General features: G+C 38.9%; 1 protein-coding gene across 6 annotated transcripts in view; it reads right to left on the bottom strand.

The window, feature by feature from the left end:
- The window catches only part of PPP1R9A (protein phosphatase 1 regulatory subunit 9A), a 136,418-nt gene that overhangs the window by 50,952 nt on the left and 61,923 nt on the right, over positions 1-23,543 (bottom strand). For all 6 annotated transcript variants that reach the window (XM_033073621.2, XM_033073612.2, XM_033073627.2 and 3 more), the window contains exons 3-5: positions 15,327-15,459; positions 14,725-14,845; positions 9,104-9,208 (exon numbers count right to left, since the gene is read on the bottom strand). In XM_033073621.2, coding sequence (XP_032929512.1) covers positions 9,104-9,208; positions 14,725-14,845; positions 15,327-15,459 — 359 coding nt within the window. The remainder of the gene's footprint in view (positions 1-9,103; positions 9,209-14,724; positions 14,846-15,326; positions 15,460-23,543) is intronic.

Here is a 23,543-nt window from a genome sequence, read left to right as displayed (position 1 = left end):
TGCAGAGTTCTACAGCCTCTATCCTTGTCCCCACACCCAGGATGAAGTAAAGTACCCTGAATTTAAAGACAGACAGCAGGACTTCAACTTACCACTTTGGATTGGAAGGGACATGAGCAGGGACACCTTCCACTAAATCAGGTTGCTCAGGGCCCCCCATTCAACCTGGCCTTGAACAGTTCCAGGGATGAGGCAGCCACAAATTTTCTGAGAAACCTGTTCCAGGGCCTCACTATCCTGTGAGTAAAGAACTTTTCTAATCTCTAACACAAATCTCTCCTCTTTTAGTTTAAAAACCACTCCCCCTTGTCCTATCATGATCTGTATAAAAAGTCACTCTACCTCTTTTTTAAAAGCCCCTTCCATTACTGGAAGGTACTATAAAGTCTCCTCAGAGTCTGCTTCTCCAGGCAGAACAATTCCAGCACTCTCAACCTGTCTCCAGGAGAGGCTCCAGTCCTCTGATCAACTCTGTGGCTTCCTCAGGACCCACAGTGACAAGTCCATGTCTGTCCTGTGCTGAGGACCCCAGAGCTGGATGCAGCACTGCAGCTGGGGTCTCACAAGGCAAAGAAGAGCGGCAGAATCACCTCCCTCACTTTGATGGCCATTCCTCTTTTGGTGTTGACCCTGGATGTGGTTGGCCTCTTGGGCAAACTGTGGTATCAGTGGTACAGGAGGATGAGCAGCAAAATCCCAGATCAAGCATCAGAAAAGCCTCAGCAAACTCTCCAGAGCATCTTGGATAGAAGCCCCTGATAAACTATGCTACTATCAACACTAAATGGATATTGAGTCAGACAATTAGGAAGTCACGTAAAAAACCCACACAATAATATCAATGCACTTAGATTAATTATTCCTCCAGAAATCAATTCTAGTCTAGGGCCTCACTGACACATTAGCTTTACTCAAGAGTACTTCATAATTTGCCAAGGGATTCAATGTTTTGGCACCTCTCCAGATTCTGGTCCTTACATTGCTCTGTTCTTCTGAGAGTGCATGTTAAGAATCAATTCCATCTCTTTCCAGACAGCCTGACAGTATTCCAACACAATCCTTGCTAAAAGGTTCCCTTGATTACAGGGTGATAATTTAATCAGCATTTGCTATTACCACATGATTCATATGTGAATGCCCACTTCAAAGAAACACATTTGTAAATCTGTGCTTTAACATACCTGAATGCAGTCACCTCTGGTCAAAAGGTACAAGTGCCAGTAGGCCATGTTTCTAAAAAAACCAGATTGCTTTCTGAGGTGAGATCTGTCTTTCCTTACTCTTACTGGTATCCACAGGAAAGAAATCCAGGAAGAAAATACAGACAGGTCACAAGTAAACTTCTGAGTTCAGATCAAGTCCCTAATCTGGATGATTGCATGATCCAGATTTTAGGCAAGGTAGACCATCCTCACAGCACAGTCCAGCCAAATGCTCCTACAGCATCATCACTACAGTGTGGTGAATTATCCTGTAAGGATGAACAGCAGCTATTTCTGCCCAGCTCTCACAATGTTGTTTCCCATTAATCAAGGTGCACCAAAACTGTGTGGGAGCTTCCACAAAATAATATCTTGGATGAAGGAGTGAAAAAAAATTAGCTAAATAAACATATATTATGATATTTCAGTTTCAGGGTTAGTAGTTTATGTTTAGATCCAACCTAGTTGAGGATGAACTGATTCAAAACCTGTCAAGTTGTTCCTTTTTCCACGAAAAGTTGCTCCTAATGAAATCCAGCCCCACTGAACCTTACTCATTCATGCTATACTTGCTTTTAAGAGACTCATGTTTACTTACTTTTAAAAGCCATGCTCCAATAATTAGAAAAATAGTTTATAATTCAGACAAAATATTTAAATGAAGATTTCTTTATATACTCCACACTCAAACATACAATTCCTGTCCAAATGCGCAAATATTTTGAGAAAAAAAACTGCCATAAAAATTAGCAAGAGTTCAGGACACAGGGGTTATGTTTATGCCAGTAAATTACACAGTGCCAGGGAATGCTTCCAAGTACTAGTAACTGGTCATCATATTAAAATCATATTACATCACTCAGTCTTGGAAACAGTTTGACCCAAGTTAACTAATATTCTACTAAAGAATACTCAGGCACACTCCAGGAGTTAGCAAAGGCCAGGAGTCAGCTTGGATGTTTCCAATGGACAATTTGGATATGGCCACACTGCTCAGAAAGGTACAACTCTTTAAGGGTAGGAGCACTGACCACTATGGTGCCAGCTGGCCCCAGCACAAAGAACAGTCCAAGGCACAGTTTGCCTGCTACAGAGGCACAGCCAAGGAATACAAACCAGCTAAGCAGTGACGAATGCAGTCTTATCTCACCCATGCTAAGGTGTCAGAGGACTCTTGAGTAATTTTTCATGTTCAGCACACTGCCCCTGGTAGACTTACAGGACAATTACCAGTGCTTGTAAGAGTACTTTACAGAAACCAGAAAGAAAATATATTATGGAATCTTTAGTATAGCCATAGTGGATTAACCAGGAGAAATTTACACTATTTTGGCACACAGCACCATACATTTCATTTCTGCAGGATCCACAATTCAGGTTTATCTAAGAAGCAGAAAGTGCACCAAGCACACATGGTTTCTGAAATAGCCCAGCATGAAGTTCCAGTTCTCTTTTTATCTCCTCAGCTCTGGCACTTGGATTCAAGGAAAAATAAATGACAAGGAAAGGAAGAACAAAACCACAACTCCCAGTCAGAAAACAGATAACATAACCCAGCCCTCTGAAGCAGACATGGAGTGTGGTATTTTTTGCTTTGGGTCCTGTCTCATTACCCAGTAATTAGCAGTCCTGCCTTTACCACAATGTGGATCTGCACTATAGAGAATGCCTGCAAATTTTAAAGGACTCTGCTGTTTCACAGGGTAAGAGCACAGGCAGGTAGGAGCAAAAGGAAATCTGCACAGGCATTCACACTGGGAGAAGAGAAGATGATTACCTAGACAAAGGAGTCACAGCAAAGGCACGCTGTTCGGTGTTGCTGTCAACAACAGCATTCCCATCAGGGCACACTGCTGCTGGCTAGGTCCTGAGGCAGACTTCATCTGTCCCCTACAGCCTCAGCTCTTGCAAAGATCTGACTGTATAAACCGCCTTTCCAGATGGTGTGATGGCAAACAAAACTAACAGCAGGCATGCAAATACTATTTTCAGTGTATTTTTCAGAAAACATTCAGCTCAAGAAGAGCTCAGGGGTGAGGAATTAGCTGATGAAGGAATAAATGACATTTCAAGTTGATACTAATGAACAATCAATTATTTTTACTTTTCACCCTTTAATTGCTCCTTGTATAAGAGCTACATAAAAATAAAAATTTGTAAGAAAGATTGCATTTTCAGTTTAGTAAGAGATAAAAAAATTAGGTTTTGAACTAATTGGGAGTTGAGACAGAACCCTGCTTTGAATTTAAACTTTCCAGATAAGAAAAAACAAAAAATGGCAATAAATTATTCTTTATTAGAATAGAGAATAGTTATAAGTGAAAAGCCAGAAGGCTGGATAGTTGCACTGTTGTTGAAATATACTCTTTAATGATCTAGAAGATTAATCAGACAGAGCAAAATTGGCTAACCAATTATTTAAGACAGAAAGACTTTGATGCATTTCAGCAGAATTGAAATAAACAAAAGAAGGTAAACTCACTGGCAGGTTAGAATCAAAACAATTAATAACTTTCGTGGTGGTACAAGCCATGATACATCAAACAGGTTTTGCACAGGTTCTGCATGGTTCCCTAAAAAAAGTCAAGAACTGATTCAGAAAGCACCATGAGAGCACCCGCTCAGTGCCTAGCAACAGTTTGGAAAGCCGAGAAAATGTTTAGTCACATTCATACAACAGGATATGGAGCAGGACAGAGAATTTAAAATTTGCCTCTCCAGTAAAACACTGAATTTGGTTAACTTCCTTAAAAGCAACCTTTCAGAGGAAAGTAATAATACTAGAAGCATACAAGCAGCAGTACTGGGATTTTCTGATGACTCTCTCGTGCAAGACCCTTTCTCCTTATAAATGCAGTAAATCTTCCAAGAAACATGTCCTCCTTTCCTGGGATCCTGCCTTTCCCAGAGCTGTGTGAGCACAAATATTTGTATTCAAGTAAGCATGATAAAAGGATAAAGTTTCCTCTGTGAAAAAACTAGATTTTTTCTCTTGTGAATATGTGCAAGGGAAAAAAAATCCCTGAAGGCATACAGCTCTCTGAGTGAGCTTTTTTTGGTGGAGACCATAGGGTCTCCCAGAACCCTCTCATTATGATGAACAAGGGAAGAAAGTATGGTCATAAAGGTTTAACATCACCCAAACAGCTTTAAAGAATAGGTCTGATACTCAACATCACAGTCCATGGGGAGACTGCAAGCAAAATAACACAGGAGAAACTCCATGACAGGATAGGATTCCCACTATCAAGCTGTCTCCTTATCCTATCTTTTTTGACTGCAGGCACCACTTGCAAACTTCAAGCTGATGGATTACATCCTAAATGGGGTCAAAAGAAGCACAGAACAATTAGTGGTATTAGTGTGGCAGTGCCCTCTGAGCCATTAATCTTAGAGCAGGGGCAACACTCAACAATATTGAAAACAACACACATTTCAAATCCCTCCTGTACATAATCAAATTCTGAAATCCACTAATATGAGATATTAGTAAACTAAACAGTTATATAAAATTATAAAAAAGACTCGATATTTACATCAATTGAAATAGCATTCATAGTTGTATTTGCCTGATTAGAGTCACGAGGACACTAATTCTCATCCTGAAAAACAGAAGCTGATTGCCAGCTGGGATTATGAAAGAATTCCATCTCTTTCCTTTGCCTCATAGGCTACCAGAGTACATCTGCTGGATAATGATTATCTTTCTAGAAAACATTTTAAGAAAGAATAATTTAATTTATTATCACTGTAGAAGTCAAATTGGTTGAGCCCATGATCTTTCATTATGGTATGATGACTCTGCTGGATAATCCAACACTGTAAACAACGGATAAAATAACCGTACATGCTTATGTTTGTTTGTTCTTCTTTCACCTCCTCTCAGCCCCACCTAGAACAGTTCAAAAGGTAAAAGCCATGTCCTCATTTTCACAAATTCTTTACTGTGTCAGCTACAGACAGTCTGGATACATCTTTTCTGGTAGAAAAATTGCAAAAATCCATTCTAGGTCAACGACCTCCACTGTCAGTATCATTCAAAGTGTTCAGAAGGCTCAAAGGAGAAAAATAAATCAGTAAGTATGGGTATTATGCAAGTTCTCTGAAGAGGTATTGACTGTATTTATTGCAAAGAATTAAGAAGTGGCTTTAATGTCATTATATTCATGAATGTCCTTTCTTTACAACTGATCTCACATAATAAACCCTGCTATGAAAACCAGCACGCAGTTCGACTAGATTAAGGACAAAACGACTTCAGATACGTAATGCAGTGGGATATAAACGTGAAGTAACGCCAGTGAAAGACACACAAATCTCTGTGTGTACAGGACACCAGGCAGAAGAAAGGCACAGATTTTGTATGCTGTGATCACAAAGATAACTGTGCTTATTAAAGCAGTTCTATAAACCCCATCAAGCTGACACTATTGAACAGCAGATTCGTGAGTGAGTGCGAACGTGACTCCTCCTGTGCAGGAAGGATTGGTGAAGCTGCCTTGCCTTGGATCAGGTGAGGTATGCTTGTACACTGCCCACACACTGGCAGCTCAGCTGGGCCATTCCCCACAGGAAAGGCAGGAGGGGATTATGAAGCAGCAACCTCTTCCCCTGCTCCTGCCTTCCCAGTGATACGGATCACTAACGGCAGCTGCCATGGCAGTGTGCACTCACAGGGCAGGAGCACTGCTCCCTGCACTGCTCCCTGCACTGCCAACAGGCAGGAGCTGACAGCTGGATGCTAGAAATGCTAGAAAGGCATTTTGCCCCAGCAGACCCTCCCATGTTGTCCCTAATGTCCTGGAGCAGTACAAGTGCAGAGGTTGTCACTGTCTGCCAAAGAGGGCGGAGATGAGGGATTCTCCATCCTAGTTCTAACACAGCAGGAAAGAGGATCTGCCAGAAACCAATTGTTCTCTCTACAAAACATGCAGCAGGCAGGGCTCTTTTGTCATATATCAAAAGAAAAACAGTCAGGAAGTTAAAAATACATTCTTTCCTTTCATACCTAAATTCATCAATATTAGCTCTTGCTTTCTTTACAAGCAAATGTTCAAACCTGTATTGAAGCCAAAATGTCAAGCATCCTGAAATATCTGTCTCCAAAAAACCAGTGTTCTGGAACCATTTTTCATTTTGTGCAACTAAAACCAATGTAGAGCATCAGGCAACAAAACTGTCCAGAACTGGTGCAGAAGATAAGCATGAGCCTGTGCCACACAAGGCTTGGGTACCTTGTCAAGTCTCACTCCCAGCCTACCACAAACCAGGGAAAAAATAATGTGCTTCTCATCTGGCTTACATAAAGCAGAAAGTAGTCTTTCTAAGCATTATTTTCCACTAAGTTAAGGAAGTTGTACCAAATCCTACCCATTTCTTTCATCTAATTAGAAATACACATTAGTAAGATACTGCTAACAACACAGTATGCTCTTTATGTATACGTTATTACAGTAATTTCACGACCATAAGGCACACCGGACTATAAGGCGCACCCCCTGGGGAGTCGGCAAAATTCGCACTTTGTAGATCATATAAGGCGGCACCGGACTATAAGGTGCACTTTTTTTTGCAGTGAGGTTCCGCCCCAGCTCCCTCCGTGCGGGTGTTGGATGAGGCCCCACCTCAACCTGGCAGCCATTGGCCCTCGGGCCCGCCTGTACCTGGCAGGGGCGTGTGCCGCGGGCCCCTAGGCCCGTCTGTACCAGTGGGGCTGGGCTATGGCCGCCGCTCCCTCCGTGCCGCCTCTCCACAGGGCCTGGGGTGCCTCTGGAGGGACCGTCCTGCCTCCACGGGGCCGGGGCGTGCCCGCCGCTGCTCCGCCCCGCCTCCACCTGGCAAGCCGTGGCCCTGCCGGCTCCCCCCACGGCTCGCAGCTCTCACTTCCGGGTAGGCAAATTTCTGAACTTTGTCCATCAGAATAAGGCGCACCAGACTATAAGGTGCACTTCCGGGTTTGGGGGAAAATTTTAGTCAAAAGGGTGCGCCTTATAGTCGTGAAATTACTGTAATTTAGTATTATTTTATAATGTAGCTCATAGAGCGCTTAAAATTTATTGTTAACTGAATATTATTTTATGTTTTTTTAAATCTAGTTTTGACACTAACACACCAGGTCATTTTTTCCATGAAAACTCAGTATCTTAATCTTACAAGAAAATAGTAGAAACTCAAATACTCTTTGGTAAATGAGACCTGTCAGAAGCCATTGATCCCAGTGCACAGGATACACAGTACACTTCAAAATGTGAGCTCAACAACAATGAAGAAATACTTTTTCATTTCATTCAGTAGTTTACTATTTTGTGACAAGGATCTAGATTGCAACCAGTCTCACCATAATTTATTTCCTGAGAGAAGACTGTGGGAGCTCTGTGTGAAAATCATTTTATGTTTGTTCCTTCCTCCATTATTTCCCCATGGAAGCAAGTATTCTATTCTATAACTTATGCAGTAATAATTACACAAACTAAGCTGGTTCTAAATGTATACAATACACATGTTTTATGTGAGAGCTTTCTTTTTTCCTTTTTCCTTTTGAACTAGAACATCAAACACAGAATATACATAACATTTGCTCTGTGTACCGAAACACAGGAACACATTATTCTCTGTCATAAGGATTCTATGTTTTAAGGTCCCAGCTGTAGAAAACCTAATAAAGTATATACTCATTTTCATAGTTTAGTCAGCAGGAACACTCACAGCATGTGTGAGTATTTGCAGAAATAGTAATGGTGTAACTTCAAATGTAAATGTTACACAAAAATACACTCACCTATAATAACACTACAGTTTCTATTTTTTTTTTCCAAATAACCTCTCTTAAATAAAAGACTGCCACCTCCAAGATTCTTCGCAGAATCCACACCCCAGCATTATTTCGCAATGTCATGCAGGATCAGCTATGGAATTACAGTGGAAGTGTGCACACCAACATACAGTAGCACCATCTGAGGGGGGTCTGTATATATTACTACCCATAGTTTAGTCATGGTTCAAAAGAAGTCAGCTCTGAACTCATTAATTAAAGAATTCAGTTGTACTCCCTAGAGAAGATATTGAAAGAGAACCAAATGGTGACTGCAGAATGGCTGCTGCTTTTACAATAACGCCAAAGATATTTTTGTAGAGTTGAATCTTTACTGAAATCAACAAGCTATTGAAAAAACTAGGTGACTGCACGAGTTTTTAAATGGCAAACCATTTCTAGCAAAACAATGTTCTTCTTAATGACATTTTACAGCTTTGCACTCATTTTAACACAAGTTCAGAAGCACACTTCCATTATATGTTACATTTTCTAGTCTGTTCATTATTTTATGGATTTTTACAGGGACACCTTTCAATGAACCACTGTATAGGTGCAGAGAGAAACCCACAGATGGTGCTGGGAGCTCAGTTAATCAATACTGGTTACTTTCCTCAATTTGGTAGCTGTTCTCACTACTGCATCCAATACTCTCTCTGCTCTGTGCTGAGGTGGCATCTGAGAGACCAGAGTGCTCATCTCCTCCTGCCCCAACCCTGGAGCAGGAACACGGTCAGTGTGCTCATGGGTGGAGCAAGGAAGTGATCACTGCCAGCAGCTCCCATCTGACCAACACCCATGAGCTTCATCACCCCAAACTCCTTGAAGTCCATGAACATCTAGACTAGTGATCAAGAGCATAGTCATCGTCTGTCTGCTATTTCAGCTTGTCTTGGTGGAAATATTTTAAAAATCTAAGCCAAAACAAAACTGTAATACTGTATTTGATCCCTCTCTAGGGATCAAAAGAGAGAAGACACAGAGACCAAAACCCCCTAATTCTACCTGGGCAAACTGAAAAGCCTGTGAAGGAAGCCAAGTAATCTTAAGTATTAAATAAAAATTTCTTTTTTCGTTCAAAAATACTCACCTGACTTTCTCTTTGGTGTTTCTAAGAACAGTTGCAGCAAAATTTTGTGTAACACCAACCAGACTGATGCCATCAACTTCCACAATTTGGTCATTCACTTGGATCCTTTCAGGGGAAAAACACAAATGCATAAATAATTATATGAATTCTTGTGAATTTTCAGCAAAACTTAGCACTGAGAGATCTTTCTAGTTTGACCTTAATCAAAAGCTCAGTCATAAAATGATTGAGGTAAATGTGAAAAGTGCATCATTCCTTGCACATGGATATCTCATAAATCCAACTTCAAAGTTACCATTGCAGTTAATATCTTCAATTAATAATCCAGCCTCTTTCCTTGTCTAGAAATACAGCAACACAAACTCTTGAATTTGTCATATGAATTAAATTAAATGAGATACTTTAACAGCTCTTATATCATTCTTTCCTAAACCAATCTTGAAAAACAGCATAAGACATAGCTCTGGCATTTCATGCTAATGGAAAAAAAACGTTCTATTTAACTAAAACAACCTGCTCATCTGTGGAGAAAAGAACTTACGTATCAGATCCAATTGTGACATACTCTCTTTAGATATTTCATGTAACTTGTTCCAAAAAGATGAATTCCCAGTGTAAGCATGATCTTGCTGCACACAATCATAAAACCTTGGACTGTTTCAATGAGGACTCTCCTTTTGAAACCAAACATCTATTTACAGCTGCTACGCTGTTTAATGCATAAAAGTTAAGACAGAATGAAAGCCATGCTGCTTTTATCTAAAGCAAGCACTGCTACAAAATCCCTAAAGCAGGCACTAGACTCATCTGGATTACAAATCCCTGGAAGATGACTGCTATACTATTCTTTAGAAATGCACGATCTCTAATAGTTTCAAGATCAAAACCAAACAAACACATCCAGAACTAGTCAAAGGGAGCAATTTCCAAGTACTTACATGGATTCTATTGATTCAAACAACACAATTTACAAAGTAACCAAGAAACAACTATGAAAAAATCCTATTGTAATTATATGAAAATACCTAAATCAATATATTTATCATTTCAGGATATATTAGGAAGATTTCTTTTCAAAAAACAACAGAGGTTTAAACAGAATGCTGAAGCATTTAGACTTGGAGCACTAATTTCTCTGTCAAATCTGAGGAAACGCTTTGCAGTTTTACATGTGTTCAAGCAGCATCTTCCATTCCTTGGATTCTAGTGGTGAATAAGAAATACAGTATTTATTCTCTGGCAGCCTCACACTACAGAATGTCACTGTGTTCTAGGCAGGATCTCCCTTGAAAAAGGCAGCCTATAAACTCCTATTTTGAAAATCATATTAGGCATTTTAATCTCAGAAGTTTATTCCAATTTTCACCGAAAAATTTGATCAATACAGCAATCATATTAATATTTATCTAATTTTGACTTTTTTTTCATTTTAACCTTAGCAAACACAGGATGCAGTCAGATGGCCACAGGAGTTCCTGGAAAATAACTCTTTAGAAGTTGGCGCCCACTGAATGGGAAACTGTCACCCTCTTGGTGGAATAACAAATTCCTTTGAGATGAAAGCAACACCACTGTACACCATCACACAGTGGACCTGTAGTTTTCATACAGATACATAGGCAGTGTATTTCAGGTGATGAAAAATCATGTTAGAGAACTGCTGCCTGCAACTTCATAAGTGGCTCTAACTTGATTTTGTTAAATTCAATTTGTCCTTTAGGCATATTTTGTTTCTCCTTCTTTCTTGTTTAGCTCCTAAAATAACATCTAACTCATTTTTATGGCCACTGTTCTCCAAAACTCCATTTCAAAGAGAAGCTCCTGCCTTTCTCAGCAGACACTTGTCCTCCAAACTAAAACAGCAACTTTTCGTTCTGTGTCCATATAAGCCGCACCTGATTATAAGCCGCACTTCCGAGTTCAGACCAAAATTTTAGTCAAAATGGTGCGGCTTATAATCGTGAAATTATGAACACACACACATATCAACACACCAAGGGCAGCCTTCTCATTAGAGCTCACTCCAACAGGAGCTCCAGGCCTCCTCTGTCCCTCAAATCTAATTTCAAACACGAATGATAAATTAGGCTCAGGTTGTCAAACCCTGAATTACAGACATTTTATTGCTTTTATCATTCATAAACTGGTAATTCTTCTACAATTATTTTCTAATGCTCATGACTTTAAACTCTGCCTGCAGATCACAATAAAGTAGCAACTTCAGAAGTGAACCAACTAAAGCTGAACAAATTATTTGTACAATTGCTCTGTATGATGCCTGAAAAATTTAACTTGTGCAGAGACAACTTCTCAAGTCCAAGTTAAGAGCTATGTAATGTTTCAAAACTATCCCAAAGCTATCAAAATACTTTAAAAAGTTAATGACTCATCGCCCCAATAATTTGAAAGAAGCAGCTATGGATTGATTGATCCAGGAAAAGACAATATTTTCCATATTCAGTCTAATGAATGATTTCATGTTTTTCACACTATTAATAATCTCTCCTAATACTTAACCACATGCTTGCCTTTGGATTCATCCTGAAGCACCCTCCTTGGCTAACACACAAAACCATTGCACACAAAACCATTAAATAAGACAACTAAATGCTACCTGTTTGTCCACAGAAACATGAATCAAGCCAGTGGTGATAAATCACTGTGAAACCCCTTTGCATAGATTTTGTATTTCCATAGGAGATAACTACTTCATATCATAATTTGATAGGTCTTTCAATAAAAAATAGAAAAACTATCCTACAGATACTGTAGCACTTTAAATTGTAGCTTCAGAAAAACTTGGTTGAAGATTATTCAGAATATCTGATGCAACTGCTGAAATAGTTTTATTTTCTGGTAGGAGACTTTGTTTTGCTATCAGTGTTAATGATTAAGTAGGCTTTTCATAAAGATGAAGTTTAACAGGACCCCTCACAGTTGATACACTTTATTATGCAGAACTGTCTGGTCCTGACTGAGAGGATTATATATCCCTTTCCCAAGGGAATGATCAGTTAGGGTCTAAAAGAGAAAATCTGAGTCCTATTTCTCAGCTGACTGAACATTCTGCCAGTTGAAAACCAACACAAATATTAGAATGGTCAAAGAATTATATTATTTTTTCTCAGCTGACAAGTTCCTTTCACATGCCATCTAGGGAAATGAAAGAAGAGACTTGTGACGGAACATTAACTTCTGCAGCCCACTCAAACATGTGAATAATGAGATGAAAAGAAATTACAGATCATGACAGAGCAGCAGTGAGTGACTGATTTTCAACCAGAGAATTTCACAAAGAATACCAGTCGTGAGCTTAATGCCTTCTAACTGAGGTCAAGCATATCCTTCAGAAAACATTCACTTAAATTTAAATAATGGATAATCATGTCATCTTGAAGCATCAGCTTCTTCATTTCCCTTCATAATTTTTAAGCCTATGCTAAACCAGTACTTGGCCTTCAACTTGATATCTTATTGCCAAGATCTGTACAGATACCTCTAAGCCCAATCTAGAAGATGATATACTTCAGTACTTTCAGAGCAATGTTACTAAACTTTGCAACCCCATGCCTTTTCGAATATTTTTTTAAAATTTTTGTGGGGTTTCCACAGCAGAACAACTTTTTGCCAGGCTGAAAAGTTAGCAGTGTTCAACAAGGAACATGTTACTGCAACATATTTTTTAGAAGACAACATCAATGTCTTAAGAGTTTATTCCCACTCCTACTTATAAACAATATTTTCATACTGTTTATAACTAATATAACAACACATTAATGGTTAAATCAGAAAAGAAGAATGCAGCTAAGTTGATTTAATTGCTTACATATCAGAGAAGTAATTTTCTATTGGCATGAAAATTTACAAAGTTAAGCACTGGGACAAAATGAAAAATTGTACGGGTTGGAAATTCTTTAAGAATCCTTTTCGTTATTAAATGACTACATAGTAAAGTTTTTTTCTATCTCCTAATGAGAAGAGGTTGGTTTGCTTTTGGCAGGCATCGTATAATACACAGATTGGCAGGTGTTATATAATACACAGATAACTGTGCCCCATATGATATGAAGTATTTTACATTGAAAAGGAATTCTTTAGCCTGAGCATACCAAATAAGCAATTCTAGAAGCAAAGCAGGTTTAATATTATCATCACATAAGACTACACATACTAATTCACTTCTTTAGTGGGCAAGATTTATAGTACAGCTTCCTATTCTAATTAATTAATGTACTTTCAGTGCTGTAGGTGCGAAAACTGAAGACTAGAGTCTTCAGAGCAGAAGACTCTTCAAAATAAAAAATAGAAAGTAACAGTCTGCGTTAGTAAGGTTGAAAGGAGTTTATTTAGTGAAAGTTTAAACATTTGGATACACAAATTATTTCCTTAACCACAGAATAATCAAGGTTGGAAAAGATTTTCCAAGACCAGCCAGCTCAGCCATAACTAAGCAGCTCAATCGCTCCAAAACCACATCCCAAGTGCTACATCCATGCCTCTTCAACCCTTCTGGAGACAGTGACCCCAGTACCTTTCTGGGCACCTTATTCTAATGCCTTTTCCACTGAAAAAAAGCTCTAGTATTTTATCTAAACCTCACCTGACAACTTAAGGCCATTTCCTTTCACTTGAGACATGTCAGAAGAGACCGACCTCCACCTGGTTCCAGCCTCCTTTCAGATGGCTGTAGACTGTGGTAAGGTCTCCCCAGCCTCCTTTTCTCCAGGTTAAACATCCCCAGCTCCCTCAACTGCTCCTCACCAGACTTGTGCTCCAGACCCTTCCCAGCTTTGTTCCCCTTCTCTGATCACACTCCAGCACCTCAGTGTCTTTCCTGCAGTGGAAGGCTTAGAGCTGCACACAGTACTCAAGGAGTGGCCTCACCAGTGCCAGGTATGGGGGACAGTCACTACCTCGGTCCTGCTGCCCACACAATTGCTGATCCAGGCCAGGATGCCTTTGGCTTTCTTGGCCACATGGGCACACACTGGCTGATACCCAGCTGCCTGCCAACCAGCACCCCAAATCCAGATCTGCTGAGCAGTTCTCAAGCTGCTCCTCCCCCAGCCTGTAGTGGTGCCTGGGGTTGCTGTGACCCAAGTGCAGAACACCTGGCCCTTTGCCTTATTGTACCTCATGCAGCTGTCCTCACACATCCATCCAGCCTGCCAAGGTCTCCTTGTAAGGACATCAAATATGTATGTATGTAGAGAAACCAATTAATGAAATGTTGAATAGAATCTTTTTTTTAAGTATTGCCTTTCTAAAGCTGACTTGAAGCCAATAGAACGGGTGGGAGCTCAACACCTTTAGAATCTAAACTACCTTCAAAAGTGTCACAGTGTTTGGAATCAGCAGCCTTACTCATGCTAAAGCATCTGGGTTCTCAGTAGTCACAAACACATGTCTTTGGGAAATTTGTTCTTCTTTAAAAGTTTAAACTCATGGCACCAATTTAGTGTCCTCTCATAACCACATGAGGTATTTGAACCTTACCAACGAAGTTTATGAACTTTACAGCTTTGATTACCATGACATACATTGAGCAAACAACTATTCCCCATGAAAAAAATTTATAGTAACTATTGCTGATAAAATTTCCAAATAAAAGGCTAGTTTACCTGCCATCTCTTTCTGCTGTCCCACCCTCTGTTACTGTTTTGACAAATATTCCCAGTTTTTCGAGGCCTGCATCAGCTCCAACTCCCATTCCAATAATGCTTATGCCAAGTCCATCTTCATCTGTGAAAAAGGCAAGAGAAAGTAGAAACTTCTTACATTTATCTCTACAGTTATTTGGTAGGTAAACATTCATGCTTTGGCTCCTTCTGGCTTTTTGTGCCAGCAACACTAATACTATTTTGCTTTCTTTAAAAATAATATTTGGCTACCATTTTAATTACACACAAAAAGTATCATCTGCAGTCTTATGAGGAGCAGACAAGATTTTTACTCCTCCAGTGAAGAATGAACACATCACATCAAACACTGTGTAAAATCATGTTAATGGTGTGTCACAAAACAATTCTCTTAAGATGGTAAAATCTGCCTGTCTCTGAGCTGCTGGTTTAATTCCTCTCTGAAAAATTCCTGAAATCCAAAAAGCCAAGATGACTACAACAAATTCATGGAAATTTAAGATAGGCTCTGTAGGCATGTGTAGACTTTCTCAAACTTGTAGGTCAGTGTCACAGGAAGTGGAAATGGCACACAGACATGGTACCTTTTTCCAGTTCAACTGGGAAGAGCTCCAGCTTTTCCACACGCTTCTCAAGTTCATATTCAGCTGATGCAGCCACTGGGTCAACTTCATCATTTCTCCTGTCATAGTCTTCATTAGAGTATGTATTGAAAACCTGTGGAAACACATAAAAAATCATTCAGCTGCTCACTCCAAAAAGACTTCTGAATTATTAAATTAGCTACTACTTTTGTCCTGTTATATTGCAAAGTTTGAAAAGACTTTAAAAAGACAAATTTCTCCTGTTCGTTCAAACTTCAGGTTTTTAAATTTGTGCTTTTTTATCCAAGGAAACACAAATATGATTGCAAAAGTCAACTGAATGTAAGTTTCTATTGTTTTTGATTATAAATTCAAAAGATGATCTTTAATGTCTTGTTTGTCTATGCTTATAAATAATTAAAATACTTAACTCATTAAAATTCACTATTAATAAACATTAGCAGAATCAAATACATTGAAATTATAATCTGCATAGTTTCTGTATTACTCTTTAGGCCTTATGACATTCCAGTTCACATTCACCCGAACAAAGCTCAACCTGAAGATTGCTAATCTACATTTATATCACCTATGGATATCATAGAGATTATGTTCCATATTATGTATTAACTTTTTTAGTACAGCAATGTACACGGGCATGGATACTTTCTTAAACTAACCAGGTTTACAGGTTTATTTCATCTCTAAAGCAGTAACTGCATTAACCTGATTATATTAGTTATGCTACTTACTATCATACTTTCAGCATGGCCTTTAATCAGTGATTACTCAGACCTTCAGAAACATTAGTTAGGAAAAGCATATTGTTATATTTTAGACATCAGAGTTTGCCAGGCTAATTCATTTAACTGTCTGCACTTGGCAGTAAGGAAAGAATACATACTACTAGTGGTAATAGTTTTACTGAGCTTCAGTTCCATGGATGTATTATATTCACTTCAAATAAAGGAAAACAACTTTCCACATTTCCTCTTACAGACAACCTACAGAAGACATCATTGTGTAGCTTGTTTTCCTTTATCACTGTTCCTCTTACAATATAAAAACACTGCACTCAGCTAATACAGTCACACAAATATTCCAAAATTCTCCAGAAGCCTGCTCTTTTCAGCCCTGTTTGGATGCCCTGTCCCAATGTTCATGGATGGAGCACACATGCCAGCTGGCTGCCCAGTGCAGTGACAGGAGCTGGGTCATTGCCACCTGAGGTTTCACCTGCCTGAAAAGTTGTTAGTACTCATTCATTTCTTTCAAGTAGTAAATGTATTGACATTGAAACACAAAAATACTTTATAATACTATTCTAAGTCTATTAACTGTGTTATGGCTACCACAAAGCCACCAAAAAGCCCTCTCACCTTTACATAAAGTAGTGATTGAAACAGAAAAGACAGGAGTCACTCAATGGGAATCTTAACTCGTCAATGTGAAACAATTAATTTCCTCTTCCAAGAAGACCGAGAGGATAAATGTCTTATAAGAATTCACAAACCTGTCTCACATTGATTTTTAGTCATGGTGCACGAAAAAGGCTGCCTTAACTAAATTATGCTCCTAGAAAGCCTTCATAAATACATGCAAAGCCTAGGTAAAACAAGACACATAATTAATGCTGTCCAGTGCTGCTGAACTTTTTATGCTGCTTTAGTACGTGTAAGACTGGGGAAAAGACACTGATGCAGAAACAAGTAATGAGGAGAGATACAATTCAAGGCCACCAGTTCCAGCCTGAATACAGAACAGACAAAGCAGTTGAAGAGTCCACTCAAAAGCAGTGAAAAAGTGTAACATCCTCCCTGGCAGCTTCCCTTCCCTGTGATTTGTTATCAAAGGCAGCAGTTTTCACCCACTAAGGATTCCATGTTAAAGCTCAACCTTATTAATGCTTTACACCAACTAAAATAAGGATCAATCAATGGAGTGAGACCCAACTAAAACATTACTGAGCTTTGACCATAAACCTTTAGGTTTGAAATGCAGCAGATATGTGAGCAAGAACAGGTTAAAAACAACAGCTGTGAATTTAGCTTGAATCGTCTCATTTAGTAACATAATGAGAAAGACCCATGCCTCAAATGTAAATGGAGAAGAACTGCATCAAGGTAAAGGGAGATATTGCTTGCTGGAGAGAAAGAAAAGCTGAAAGAGAGGTATAGGGGGAAATTATGTCACAAAATGAGTATATTTATTTCTGGAGTTCTTTACATCATTTTAACTGGCACCACTCTTCCTTGTGTTCAATGACTGGCATGTCACTGAATGTTGTGGAAGCAGTTTTAAATTTGTTGCAAAATGACTGGATATGCTTCAGGATAATTTTATGTGAAAGCATCAAATCATAAACTGAATTCAGGTTTGAGATGATCTTTCTTGAATCAGATTAGACAGAAGAGATGGTTTCCCGGACTGTGCTCACTGTTTAGGAATATTTTGATAATCCTACTGAAAGGAAACTAAATACACTGTTGGTGATGAAAAGTTATCATTATGTCTCCAAATACATCACACCACTCTTATCTAGTACCTCACCTAAGCATTCACTCTGAGATTGCATATCACTGATTGCACAAAGCTCTGTGTTTCCTACCTGGCATTAACTCACTTTTGTACACTAGTCATATAACTTTGTCCACTGCTTTCAAGGCAGTTGTCTCCCCCTGACTAGGGGAAAAAGGAGAAGGATATTCTTCTATGGTATTTATCTCATTTTTGTGCAATCACATTTCATGGTTGACTGATTATATTAAATGAATCACTGGTTGTTAAACTGAAGAAAAGAAAATTTGGAAATTTTCTTTCTTTGTGAAACAGTCTATCCACCAGAGTAATGAACTGCTTGCTCAGTACAGTCATAAGAAATGTCACTCAAGATTGTACTGCACCAAAAATAATACAAACATTTATAACTTCTTCCCCAAAGTATGGTTAACTTGATTTAAGTAGAACTCTTTCACCACATCTGTTGCTGTTGTGTTCCCCAGAGTGTGTGTGGGATTACAGACTCATGGGAATTCTTTCATTCCCTGCCATTTGACAGATATGGTTTTACTGCCACTCTGGCCAAGTACCCAGTCCAGTAAAGTCACAGTCACAGAATATGCTGAGTTGGAAGGGATCCAGAAGAATCACAGAGTCCAACTCTGGGCCCCGTACACAACTATCCCCAAGGGTCACATCATAAGCCATTACTTATAAAGCAAGGTCTTTTTCATGAAAATCCAATATAGTATCTTAATCTCTGATTTTACCATTATAAGTATTTAGAAAAAAGTTTTCACGGAATTCACTTGTGCCATTTTCTAGGATCTACAACAGCACTTGTGGAAAACAAAAAGCCAACAGTGGTGACATGTTGAAACAAACCCTGAAGAACTGCTAACAGAACATACTTCTGTGTTCTCTAAAGTGACAGAAAAAAGGGTCATCAGTGATTCATCCAGCACCAATATAGTAACAAACTGTAATATGGGAGAAGCAGGTATATCTGTTAGGCACCCTGGATTGCATCCCCAGGGAAACCACACATATCCACACAGATCATTTGCTTCTCTTTGGTAGAGCACAATCTAGAGAAGACATGCCACTAACTATAAAAACACAGCGCTGACTAATTCAGAAAAAAAAACCCTACATTTTTGTTTTAGTACTTCATCTTTAGGAGTAAGATCAGAAGGATGAAAACTGACTGTTCTTGAAAAAAGGCAAAGTTGCCTAAGTTTGGGGTGTTTTCCTACAGATCTTAACTACCAGTAATTTACAGAATTTAGCTAACACTAACCAGTAGGTAGTGACAAGGTTTTTTTATTTTTTAAAGCAAGTCAGAATGGAGATATCTTTAAAGAATCACATGAGCTATCCTCCCCATGGGCTAACCAGCTTGGTGCTACATAAACCACAATATTAGTGCTGCATACAATAAACTGTGCAACATAAAAACTGTTGTATCTGATATAAGGTTGAGAGAATTGGGGTTGTTCAGCCTGGAAAAGAGAAGGTTTAGGGGTGACATAACTGTGGCCTTCAGCACCTGAAGAGAGCCTACAAAACAGATGGAGAGAGACTATTTACAAGAGCATGTAGTGACAGGACAAGGGGGAATAGATTCAAACTGCAAGGGAGTAGATTTAGATTATCTATAATGAAGCACTGAGGATAACCTCTCTGGCTGTGCTGAAGAAGCTAAATGGGGAAAAGAAATAATACTTTGACCATTACCTTCTGCTTTAAAATCTTTCTCCAGCACAACGTCAGGAAGGAGAGGAAGCTCTGGCATTGTCTGAAATTGGTGACTACTTTTTAAAAAAGATTTTCTCTCTGCAAATTGGTTGCTTTCTCACAGTCAAAGGCAGTGAGTCAGTGAGGAGGCTTCCTCCAGCTTTCCTGGCTTCATGCTCCCCTAAAGCCTGTGTGGGCATCAGCCGTCACTAACACTTCAGCAAGGAAGCATCCAAGAGACAAATCTTCCCAAGAAGCAATTGCAGGAATAAGACACAGAAGGAATTAGACATCAGCAATATGGAAAGAAACTGTATGTCTAACATCAAATCTGTGCCTGGGGTTTCCCTCAGAAAGCTCTGCAGGAGAAAGATCTGTTTTAGGGGTCCAGAAACTCTGGCAAAGAGACCTGCATAGAAGATCTATGTTTCTAAAATACTAAATTATCTGGGTCCTAGACTTCTCCATTCCAGAGAGACCTCTTTAGACAGATGACAAGCCAGGAATAGCTGCCATGACACATAGATAAACTGTTCAATTTGTTGAGGCAAACTGGAAAACATCTCTATGTACTCTTGTTTTAGGCAACTGGAACAAGTTACCTTGTTTTCTACCTGTTGGAACGTCATGAAGACCATCTGTAGCAGAAAACCACAGTGTCACTGTCCTGCAGCAGTGGATACATTTCAGGTTTGGATCCATACACCTTTGTGCACTACAGCATGTCCTCCTAAACCCAAACGGTGCCACAGTGGCATTTCCTGATGGGACACAAGCATTAAAATGCAAGGGCTAACCACACACATTCGTTAGTCCTGTGACATGAGGGTGCATTTGCTTCATGGCATAAGTAGTTCAAGAACCAGCCAGACTTCTCTGTTAGGCTCCTTTCACTGAAACGAGTATCTTAAATTTTATACACTGCAGTTTTGGGCCAAAACGTGGAACCAAAATTGCCTAGGTGGTACAGCACATGGATCATCTCCCCTGTTCCTGCTACTTGGCTCACTTTTTGGTGCAATTTTTTAAAAACACTTGTTTCCATTACGTAGTTTCCTAGAATCACTGAAAATTATGGTTTATATCCACTTATTATTTATTCAGTGTGTACTTGTTTATTGCTGATGTACTAGTTTTATTGCAATTTACATTGCTTGTCTACATAGCAGAAAAATACAAAATCACTGTAGCTGTAAATGAGATGCATACCCCATGTAAAAACTTCATGCTGTTACTCCTAGTTAAAACAGGTCAGAGTAATTAGCAAGTAAAAGTAAGCCCTGTTACTGAAGAGTAAAATCTCAGCTCACATGGAACTTGTACCCCTGTGGGGGCTGCTGTGTGTTTGTTTTAGTAAGTGAGTAAAACAGCAAGGTGCACTGAAACCTGGAGTTGACAAAGACACACAGACTTATATGAATATTCCTGCCTTTTTTAATACAGTGACAAGTTACAATTCCGTGAGAATTTTTCTCACACTTATTTTTGTCATAACCATTAATACAAATGGGAATTACAATATTGTCCTGTTTTATGCTAATGGTACAGGCTAAACAATTTTCACTCAATTCTCTTTGATGAGTTTTGCAGACCAAAATCCTCTCTGATAGTGGGTTGGATTTTCTAATGCAGCAGCTTGGATGCAACAGTATTATGGGAAGTATAAAGGACTAGTGAGGTGGTTTCCCTGAGTCTTAGTGATCACATAAGAATCCCAAGGAGACTTTTTAAATGTTGTGTACTTCACAGGTACACTTCATATGTAATTCATCCCTTTGCCTGATCCTGCCTTTTTTTTTACTCTCCTTTGCAGTGCTGCAACTTACCAACAAGAATGTGCTTTGCAACTGCTGCTGTCTATTTTTGGTCAGTTATCGACTATTTAGATAGAGAAAATAAAAATCATGAACAAAAAAAGCTTTGTGTTTTTCACTGCAGTATTTTGACAATTGCAGTGAAAAGAGCACAGAGGTAATCCTGCATTCCCATTAAGCTGAGGGCTCCTCCAAAGGTCCCTCCTGCCAGACTTTCACAGATCCTAAAGAGATTAGAGATGTGGTACAGCAATTTAACACCTTCGTATTCACAGCAGTGTGGTACTGACCTACAAACCTGAATGTCTTTAGCTGACTTTTCCTGCTTCAGGGAAAAGCAAAAACATTTGTCTACATCTTGAGAGTGTCTCCATCCAGAACAAAGAAGCAGTTACAACAAGAGTACAACAACTGCTTTTCAATAGCCATGCTATACAAAAAAAAATATAAATATATGAACAAGAGTATTTAAGAAGAACATGAATTTCCAATATGACAGCAGATGCATTTTATCACTCTTTTGGCAGTTCCCTCTATTGCCAAGGTAACAAACTAGCATGCTTAAGAACTCATTGTATCTTTGAACATTGAAATAAGCACGCAAAGAAGAATGTTTGAAGTGAGCAGAGTTGGACAAATTAATTAAAATGCAGTAGAGGCTCAAATCTGGACTCTGGTGTCCAAACAACCTTAAACAGCACAGCACGAAGCAAAGTTCCATTTTCTGCCCCTAGACATTTATTCCTGAATCTGCTGCAGTATTTCTTCCAGATCCCTGCACTGTTGCCAATCTACATCCTAACTGATGGTGCTATTTTCCTTCTGCCTGTAAGTGTGACACACGAGGCAGCCAAGAGTAAATGCTGCTTTTGGTACCAATTAGTACAAACTGCCATACAGTAGCAAAGTCACCATGAATCAACAAATCAGTATTTCTTCTCCCAGCAATCTCACTCTCCTTCAGCCTGCAAGTCAAGAGGTCTAAATGCAGAGTAAAAATGCCACAAATATTCTCAGAGGCAAACACTTGAAGCAAAATATTGACTATGCATAAAATATTCTATTTAAAATAAATCTCAGCAGGGATAAATTGCATAATCTGCATATTCACTAAAAATGACTCCACAAAAAAATTTCATAAGCAATTCCTTTTATTCCCTTATAGATGCTACATATGTTAAGAAAATATTTCAAAGGAAAACAAGGACACAAAAAAGTAATCACAGGCATTAACTCAGAACATTTGATGTGGAAACTATAAACAGATAATTCATCCACCCTGAGTTTTATTGTGAAATTATACTGTTTTATAAATGGAACAAAAATTAATATAATTATCTTATTGATATTTATATATTAAAAAATTTTAAAATAAGCTATAAATAGTACACATTGCTATCTATCTCTTTACTTCAAGCAGAGAAGAAAGCAGAGGTGGAAGAAAAGGGCTGGGTGGAAACTGTCTGCATTGGTGTTTAATTTTTCTCGATATTACATCATCAATACAAATCCTATTGGGCTTTTTAAGGGTACAAAATTGCAACTACCCCAAAGGTTTTTTATGACTCTCTCACATACCTTGTCTAATTCCTAGGAGCTGTGGCATTTGGTACTAACTGCCCACCTTAGTAACACTCCTGCAGACACAGCAAAGGCTGCATGGGCAAGAGAAGCATCTCCAGTGACAAAAACCAGAAGACTTTACAGCCTCACCTCAGAGCAAGGGATAAAAAGCTAATGTACTTCCACACCAGACCACAGCAGTCACCCTTATGAATCCCTAAAGTTGTCCCACCATCACTTTTCACAGTAACTTACATTCTTATAAAAATCTCAAGAGAGTCTTGGATTTTTTTTTTCTAATGGGACTTTCTTGATTAATTCTTTAACTGAGATGAGATTACTAAACATAGAGCTTACAGTCTTACGATGAGTGGGGGAAATTCTATTATATTCTACTAAGAAAAACTCAGGAGATGTAATAAACTCTTCTGTAAACATATACTATTAATTATAAAAGTACACGGCTCATGAGTTAAATAATAGCTAAGTATGACATTCAGTATTAGTCAGCCCTTCAGACAGTCTTCTACAGGGTAAACATATTTCCACAATTTCAGATGGCACATATTACAGAGGGTATCTATTTAGTTTCCAGTACAAGCAG

Source organism: Catharus ustulatus, chromosome 1, assembly GCF_009819885.2.
Source record: "Catharus ustulatus isolate bCatUst1 chromosome 1, bCatUst1.pri.v2, whole genome shotgun sequence".
In the NCBI taxonomy this organism is placed as follows: domain Eukaryota; kingdom Metazoa; phylum Chordata; class Aves; order Passeriformes; family Turdidae; genus Catharus; species Catharus ustulatus.
Note: the sequence above shows the minus strand (reverse complement) of the source record. Positions and strands in the feature narration are given on the sequence as shown.